The following is a 9,489-nucleotide window of genomic DNA, read 5'->3' on the forward strand; positions in this document are numbered from 1 at the left end:
TTCGCAGGAAAAAAATATATGCACCGACCAAAAATTGGAGAGAAATAATCGATTCAATATAAAATCATTAAAGGGACGATGCCAAAATAAAATAAGGTGGCGTTATTGAAATTGAATTGGGTACTTTCTGCTTTTTTTTTTTCTTTCTCATTTGCCTTGAGGAATAAATTAATTGAATTTACAGAACCATAATTGCTGCATGTAGTGAGGCATGGACTTGGTGTAGGGTATTTCTTCTTCATTTTCATTAAAAGCTAAAAATATAAATCACACACCGCAATTCTCTTAATCTTAAAATCTTATTCGACCTAGCTTGTTTTGCGACCTAATCTTACCATCAACTTACTTTGATAGTTTCAACTCTTAAGCATGTCTGAGTCAAATGTTTAAGTACTAAACAGAACATACAATTATAAAAATTGATTAGATTTATTTTTATTTATTAATATTCATCTCATGATCAACATATTCTAGAAATATCTATCGGCAATTACATGCAAGTGAATCAACATGCTCCACTTGTTAGTTGTTAGTCAATTATTTTCTTTGCAGAATTCTTTTAAAAAATTGTTTAAAATCAATGACAGTTGTTTTCCACAAATTATTTAAAACTAAAAATTCACGAACGTTTAAAAAATCACATGCCTACACACATATTTATTATAGATTTCACTTCTCATTTAATATAAATCAATAAAAAACATTGAAACAAAACCTATCAAAATTATTAATTTTTAATAAATTCTAGAGAGTATATTCAAAAGAGTGTAAAAGAAAGTGTTGCTGACATTTCTCAACCATTAAATCCAGATATCAAAGGGTTAGCGGCTATTGCTTAAAAATAATAAACTAAGGCATAATTTTCTGTTTTGCAATGAGGAACATGATACACCATTAGGTGACCAGAAAATTCAACAAGCTCACAAAAAATTGTCAAAATTTTCACTTATTGCCACATATATGACTAAACAAAGTTTACATAATCAATGGTAATGAACAAAAACCTACGACAACATATGTTCATCTAAACTTGGATTCATGTAGAAAAATGCCCACATTGGCCACGTCCACATGATTCAAACCATATGCATTTTCTTGTAGTTATCTGCTGCTTTGGATATTGATTGTATAGATACAGGTAATCCTGGGCCCATCTGCATCAGTAGGATAGCACTAAATAACTTAAAATGTCGTTACAAGAATGAGACATAATGCACCATCACTGCAATTAATGGCATTAGCAAATTTAAGTCTTCACTTCTCCCATTCACAACTCACTCTCTTTTGTTTCACTTGCCCTGTCATTGCTCACTCTTCACTGCCCAACTTGATTCTCCTATCTTAATCACTAATGGTCACTTTTATATGCCCTCACTAACAAGTGCAATCATGAAACATTATGGAAGTGCATGGTAGGGAAATGTAACTTCTGCATAAAAAATTTATAAGTGCAATCACAAAAATAAGGAGCTACCTCATTATCTTTCACCATTCATCCTTATGTTGTTACACTATACCTTTTTTCTACACAGCTTATATTCTTAATAATCTTATGTAACCCTTCATCCTATACCATGTGTTATTGATATAGTCTGTCAGATGCTAAATCAGAGCAACTACATGCATCCTGAGTGAGCCAACAATGAGAGACTCAAATGACTTCGGAGAAATTACAAATCAAATTCCATGATGTTATATTTGCATAGAAACCAAGCCTTTTCTGACTAGGTGGAGATGATGTTATATTTGCATACAGAACAGATATTTGTATTTCATAAAACACCAAAAATATTGCCAATATTAGTAGCTTACACAGTGAACGATAAAAAAGTTTGATAGAAGAAAACTAAAAAGAAATATCGGGTACATGATTCATTTTTACAAAAATTAAACCCAATCAATGATCATCATTAACACATTTGATTATATTAAATTAAGACAATTATGCTTGCATGAACTTACACTGATGTGATTATACCCAAAGCTCATCCAAGGTAAAGTTAATAAAAAAAATTCTGCCCATCCTATTATCCACCCTACCTTGAAATAATATTAACAAGGAATAAAAGTAACTAAAAAAGATTGTGGTGAGGAGTTCATTCCTTTTGCCAATATGAGATACTTAGTGCACAATGTGGCAACAAGAAAAACACATACCCATCAATTTCTAAATTCAAGGTTCCTCACAAGTTTTGAATTGATGAGTGATGTCAAGAAGACATCAGAAAAAAGGTGTATCATTTATGTTTATATATTCTACAGATATATAAAAGGTCAAAACATGGTGGATTATAATATGCAACATGTCATTTAACTAATAAATAATCATAAATAACTATCCTCCTCAGAAGATCATTACCAAACAGAAGTCCTTTCTAATAATTTCCTCCTTTTTATCATAATGGAGAATTTTGATAGTTAAAACTTATCCCCCAAACTAATTATTACCAGCAAACTGTTTAGATGTTCCATCATTTCAATGTTCAAAGTCCATTAACATCTTTCTGTTTTCAGAAGAGAATAAGAATAGGGGAGGAGGAATCATATGTAAACCCAAAGTTTATTTTAGTATCATTCATGTGAAATGAAAGAACAAAATGGTAACTTTCAATCTTAAATACATTAATGGAAATAAAAGAATGAAACAAGAATGAGATGTAAGAGCTTACCGTGCTGCTTATATGGACAGACAACACATACCCAGCATATTTGGAAGCTAACAACAAAGAAGAGAATTGTAAGATAATATAAGTAACCTTAGCACATAAAATTCGTTATCATGTTACACCAAGTTAAAGGAGAGAAATTGAATTGAGCCCCCAAAATTGCACCTCTAAAGCTTTTGTTGTAAACAGGATTTTGTGCTATAGCATTTGTTGTAAATAGGTTGGGGGGGAGGTTACAGTTGTGATTTGACATTTCACCTTGTTTTTTTCCCCAGATAGAGAGAGAAGGAAAGCATAAGGACATGTGTGCTACTTACTCTTTTTTAAGCCAGCAGGCTTTGCAAGCAATACAGCATTCATAAATGCACTAATATTCTCCCGTAAAGCCTCTTCTTTGTAGCTTACCTGTGGATATTATTGAAAGCATAGAACATCTCATGCAACACACTTATTACTTTTTAATGAAGTATATAAAGAGTTGAAAGAGAATACCCCGGTACCTTTCCAAGTCCCACATGCAAAATTGATTTACTTTCCATTTTAAACTCTACACGGCCTTGTCTTAGCTCTTTCAACTGCCCAGCAATATCACTAGTAAGAGTACCTAGCTATAAAACATAATACAACCAAACAAGAGTTACATACAATCCCCACTTATGCTCAGACTTGAAACAAATGCCAACAAATGTTGATAAACTAACTTTCTTATCTGGCATCAGTCTTCGCTTTCTAAGATATTGTGCTATCTGCATAACATGTTCATATAAGCTTTAGATGATAAAACTATTAATCTGATAAAAAAAGAAGAAGATATAACTATTAATCTGATAAAAAAAAGAAGATAAAGCTATTAATTCAGATGACTTTACAAGTATGAGACTATTCAAGATCATAAACAATACCTTTCCAAGATTAGGTGCCATTCCAGGAGTTGAGAAGCATTTGTCAACTTTGAGCTTATTTTTACCGCCTATAAGTGTATGTAGCTATATTAGATATGGATAATGTAGTTTATAAACTTTAATATTGTTGGCATGAAAGGGAAAAATTATAGTTGCTAAGGCACCAAAGACATGTTTAAAATATCCCCGGCACAGTTGAGTGACACTCAAAATTAATGTTACTGGAGGAGATGAATATGCAGCTAACAAAAATGAGAAAAGCACGAATAAAACCAAGAAGGCAAGAGGCAATCTATAAAAATGATGTACAAAATTACTTGGGAGAAAGAGATCAGTTCATTACTAGCAATCTCCTCAATAAGCTCTTTACCACCAACTATATCAGCTCCTGCAGCTTTCGCTTCCTCTGCCTCAGCCCCTTCTGCAAAAACAGCCACACTGACAGCCTGGAAGGTATGAATAATTAGATGACAAACCTACCATCATAACAATTGCTTAAGCTTAGCATTCATAAGTTACCTTTGGAGCACCATGAGGCAGAATCACAGTACCACGAACTGCCTGCCAGAGTTGAAATCATTATCGCCTAAAGCAAAGGATTAATGAAACAGAAAATAACATTTTTTATCCACAAATAAAAAAGCATATAAAAGTGACGTGGGATGTATAAGCACAAAAAGTTTACAGAAAACAAAATTACAAAATTTTGTAGATTCTGTTTGATAGTCATTGAATAAATTTTCCAAGATATTCATTAATAATAATAATAATAATAAATTTCAAAGCCTGCAATGCTTAGGGAAGTTATAAAAGCTGTGCCTTTTAAAGATATTATTATATATTTAAAAATACATGTCCTCAGCAAAATTAATAATATTCAACACATTTCAAGAAAGAACATAGAAATGTCCATATTTGCTGAATATATCAAATAATAGGACCCATTTCTCTAACCATCAATTGAAAGCATATATAAAATATATAGGATAGGTAATTTGAAGTCCTTGTAGACAGGGCAAGTCTTCGAGAACATGGGAGCTACACAGATCCAAGAGAATCAATTTGTTTAGCCAGCAGAAATAACTGGAAATTCATCTTTGAAAAGCATATGCCACCAAGTATAAAGACTAAAGTATCACTTATGCAACTTGTGGAACAAGGCAAACCTACAGAGACTTAAGTCAACACGTCAAATTCAAAATATATATGATATTCAAAGAATCACTCAAGTACACAAACACATCCAAGAAAGGGAAAAGGGAAAAGGGAAAAAAAATGATACACACCATTTCTGTTCGCTTTGAATCAACACCCAATCTTATATGTGCTTCAACAGTTTCATCAAACTTTGCCTTGGCATTGGCCTGAACAATATGTAACTATATTAAATGACAGCAAATGATGGAACATTCAAGGTAAAATGCAAAGATCATTACTAAGGATATACTAATCCAATCAATAGCACCACAAGTTAGATATAATGGAATATATTTAGCATATTAAATATCCTAACAATTTGTTAATTTAGAAGTACTTGTTATTGAGAAAAGGGTACAGGTTAGAGAGAGTGTATGTGCCAATAGTGTTGTAAAAAATAATAAACATTTGAAATTAAAAACTCAATAGGGGGAGGTGCTATACAGAATACTTCTGTAAATGCATACTGCATGCAAACACATTTACGGCTATGAGTACACAAATACAGAATCACACACACAAAAGAAAAAACAGCTGGTATAAAATCTCATCATAATTTTTATACTCTCTAAATTGGTCTCCCTAACAAGGAACAAAGTAGCATAAGTAAACCAGTGTTGTCAATAGCGGATCGTGGAAAATTACGAAAAGCTGAAAATCCGCTATAGAATATAGCGGATAGTGTCATGGCCAAATAGCGGAAGCCACATAGCGGTTGAAATAGTATGTATATATATATATATATATATATATATATATATATAACAATTAAATATGTATAAGAAAAGCAAGCTATATGCAAATAAAAATAAGTTGGACATACATTAACACACTATTATCTCAAAAGTTAAATTGATCGAGACAAAATATGTTCATTCTCCTCTGCCCCTTTCCCAATATAATAAAAAAAAAAGCTAAAAAGCTAATTAGCTAAACAAATTCTAGTGAGACACATAATCAAAATAAGCTAAAATCTAATTAGCTAAACAAGTGCCAATAACATAATAAAAAAAAACTAAAAGCATCAAGAAAACATCTATTCATTCTGCTCTGCCCCTTCCCCAATATAATCATAATCCTTATTGTCTAGTTATGGGGCATGCCCTTCAACTTCTTCTTCTGAGTCCCCAAAATCAATTCCTTGTAACTCCTTTTCAGATTCTTCCAAGACTGCATTATCTTCAACTTCTATCATTTGCTCTTTTCCTCTAAGGGATGAAGATTCTCTCACTTGACCTCTTTTTGTCTTAGGTGCAGCATCTTCAACACCAAGGGTTCCTTTCTCTTTTTAGTCCTTTGCCTAGTATATGTCATTGGCCGTCCAATTCCTGAAGCCTCAAAAACTACATCCCAAGGAAGGCCATCATCATTTTCATCCTCAAACACTCTCTCATTCCCAGCATTTTCCATACATTGATTTTTAAAAAGGTGCTAGGAGGATTTGATGATCCCTTATTTGCCATACTGTGATTTAAAAAAAAATCAGAATAATAAGGTCGGGTATAAGACATATGACATGGATGAAGAATAAGGGGTGTATTAAACAAAAGAAAGAAAAAAAAAAGTTGTTACCTATAAAAAAAACAAAGGCACTGGACAAAGAAGAAGGCTGGAAAGTTTTGGTAGGGAAGGATTTATGTGGGGACTAAGAATCAGAGGAGGGAAGGGTTGAAGGGTTTACATTGTGACTAGGAATCAGAGGAGGAAAGGGTTTACATGGTGACCATAGAATGATCCTGAAAACGGAAAAGTTGCATGAAGTAGAAGTCAAGATGCTACTGTTTGGCCTATTAGAAGAAAACCCAAGCCCATAAGTAAAAAGTAAGAAGAATAGAGTAAAAACATAAAATTTGACTGATGTTTTAAAAACCAATAGAGTAAAATTTTAAAAACCCATGTGACTACTGCAGTGAGTTTTAACAAAGCCAAAAACCTTGTCCGCAAGCCCAAAACAACTCTGAAGTGTCATGCAGACGCGACCTGAATCTGCAGTCCACACCTGACCAGGTTTCCTTTCTTTCAAAATGATGAACCAATGAACCCTAAAAGTCGTCAATGCAATTTCTCTCCAGATTCAACCTTGTCGGAAACCGACGACGCAACAGCAACGATGCAATGAGATTCCGCTACGCGTAAGGTGCCCGTGATTGTGATTTTTGTGGAATCCGCAATGCGACACAGCCCCGATTGCGTTTTCCCTAAAACCCGCTATGCTATAGCATCATGGCGTCGCGATAGCCGCTATTTGACAACACTGAAGTAAACAACACACAGTTTTCTATTTATGTATCTAAAATTTGAGGCCGTAGCTAGTAGAAACTTATTGCAAGAGGTACTCAATTTTTTTTCCAAGACAATCATGTATGTATTATATACCTAATAACAGACTTCAAGTAGTATTCAGTTTCAGTCCCCTAAAACATCTAATTTAAGTGTAGATTGCTGTATGACAAGGTGCTATAACTTACCAACAGCAAAACTGAGCTAGGACTAGGGCATAACCACTTTGTGTGTGTTTGGGAAGTAGCTGAATCCAACGCCAACAGACTTTCAGATGAAAGCTACAACATAAGGTGTGTTTGTATACACAGTGAACAGGAAAATCACATTTTTCAAAGCAAAAATGTCAAAGCAACTATGTTGTAGCTTTCAACTACTTCCCGAGCACACTAATAGTTGCTTTGAAATGTTTGCATTGGAACGCGCAATTTCTCTGTTAAACATAGTTTCAATGCTAATCCAAACACACCCTTTAACAGTCATAAAATGCATTTTACATAAAAATTTAAACAAGACACAACTTACAAGCTCTTTCACCAAAGTAACAGCTTAGACATCCATTAAAGTTACTAAGCTGGCCACAAATATCCCAGTAATTTTCATATAAATATTGTGCATAGCTTTCTCATTGGAGGATCCAAGACTCCTTGTTTCACATATACAGTAACGTATTTCTAATAACCAATAGTCCAACAACGGCATTACCCAAAGCTCTAACAAAACTCCTATGCAGTATACACATATGGTCTACAAATTAAGCTAGCAAGAATTATCAGCAAAAAATAGTCAACATACAACAACAAGAAAGTCTTATTCTATTAGGGCCCTGATTGGATAAGTTTATCCATAAGCACTTTTAGAAGAAGAAAAAATTAAATAAGTTTTTCCCATAAGCTAAAAATAGCTTATGCATAAGTTAAAATCAACTTTTTGAAGAAGCTAAATTTTAGCTTCTCCATCTTAGAATGCGGGTTTGGGCCTACCCCAACCCTAAAAGTATCAGAACCTATCCTAGATCCATTTAAACGGGCTACCCACCATGTTATTCACGTACCAAGCCCAAAACTGTTGGGCCAAAGATAGTGCAAGATAGAGTATATAAGTGAAGGACAACCCTCATCCAATGAGCTAGATTTTGGGGCTAGATTTTAGGGTTGAGTTGGATCTAAACCCACATTCTAAGATCCAAAAAACTGATTTTTATGCATAAGCTATTTTTAGTTTATAAGAGAAGCTTATTTGATTTTTTTTTCTTCTATAAGTATTTATAGATAAGCTTATCCAAGCAGAGCTAGCTACATGAATATTCATCTCGGTTAAAGACCAAAGTTTCAGGTGTGTTAATTAGCAAGAGATCCCTGATTAAAGAAATAGTAAAAAGTAAAATAAATGCATCATTTTACACACATCACTCTTGCACCATTAGCACCACTTCATTCCAGTAAAACGATTAGCAGAAGCCAACAACCACCACCGAATTCATTGAAACCAAAAAAGAACATAAACTCAACCACTCTACAATGTGAAAATTGTTTTTTTTTTTTTTGCACCTTAACTTGGCGAATGGCTTCGTTCAAATCAAGCGGAGGAGGCTTCTCGTTCTTCTTGGGCTTAATCAGCAGCGGAAACGGCACCTTCATTCTTTCCTCTTCGACGGCCTTGGCCATTCGCAACCTCATTTCATTCTCTGCCTCGATCATCCTCCTCTCGCTCTCTGCCGCGTCCTCCACGGGAGCTCTGTCATCGGGGAGAGGCGCCACGCCGCCGCGCGAGGCGTACGCCACCGGCGCGATCGACGGCACGTCCTTCACGTAGCGGATGTCCTCGCGCGTCCAAGCGCGTTGCGAGTCCGGCGGGGAAGGGGGGAGGGATTGTGATTGAGGTTCGGGTGAAGGTTGAGGTTCGGGTGGTGCGGGTTTGGGCTTGACGGGGTAGGAAACGGGTTGGATGGGGATGGGTTCGAAGGGTCTTCGGGGAGGGTTTGAGTTTGATTCCGAAGAAGCACAGAGGGATCTGTGAGAGGTCATAGAGAAAGCGCATTTGGGGAGGGAATGGCGGCGAGCTTGGGAGAGGAGAAGCTTCAGTGCCGCCATGGTAGTGTGTGTCAGAGAGAGAGAGAGGGGTTTTGGAAAATGGGATTTTGCTGTGGAAGAAGGAGGCCACGTTGTGAAACGGGTTCGGTCTTGTTATTATAAATTATGGCCTAAATATGTTTTTATTATTTTTAGTTTTTTTTACATAAATAATACTAACTTGGGAATTTTAAACAAGTTAATTTAATGATTTATTTCCAACATCTTAAATGATACCCAAATATACCCTTAATTGTTGAATTATATTAGAATATTAATTATTATTTTTCTCATCGACTAAAATTATTTTAACTCATCCTCACTTTGGGAAAGCTAAGTCCACTTAGTTATTGGTTTGTTTCAGTTTGGCTT

The 9,489-nt window shown here is 34.8% G+C and overlaps 1 protein-coding gene across 1 annotated transcript; it reads right to left on the reverse strand.

Annotated features, from left to right (window-relative positions):
- Nucleotides 1-768: 768 nt before the first annotated feature.
- LOC114417092 (50S ribosomal protein L1-like) lies at nucleotides 769-9,229 on the reverse strand. Its single transcript, XM_028382193.1, has 10 exons — nucleotides 8,596-9,229; nucleotides 4,855-4,932; nucleotides 4,088-4,129; nucleotides 3,912-4,014; nucleotides 3,569-3,636; nucleotides 3,368-3,412; nucleotides 3,167-3,274; nucleotides 2,984-3,071; nucleotides 2,670-2,716; nucleotides 769-1,154 (listed from the first exon to the last, which is right to left on the reverse strand). Exons 1-10 carry the CDS (start codon nucleotides 9,136-9,138, stop codon nucleotides 1,077-1,079), a joined length of 1,200 nt encoding a protein of 399 aa, XP_028237994.1. The 5' UTR covers nucleotides 9,139-9,229; the 3' UTR covers nucleotides 769-1,076.
- Between the last annotated feature and the right edge of the window lie 260 nt (nucleotides 9,230-9,489).

This window comes from Glycine soja, chromosome 6 (genome assembly GCF_004193775.1).
Source record: "Glycine soja cultivar W05 chromosome 6, ASM419377v2, whole genome shotgun sequence".
NCBI lineage: Eukaryota > Viridiplantae > Streptophyta > Magnoliopsida > Fabales > Fabaceae > Glycine > Glycine soja.

Coding starts and splice junctions, on each gene's coding strand:
- LOC114417092 (XM_028382193.1), bottom strand. CDS start 9,138: ATGGCGGCACTGAAGCTTCTCCTCTCCCAAGCTCGCCGCCATTCCCTC. Junction 4,130..4,854: donor ATTCAAAGCGAACAGAAATG/GTGTGTATCATT, acceptor CAACTCTGGCAG/GCAGTTCGTGGTACTGTGAT. Junction 4,015..4,087: donor TGCCTCATGGTGCTCCAAAG/GTAACTTATGAA, acceptor CATACCTTCCAG/GCTGTCAGTGTGGCTGTTTT.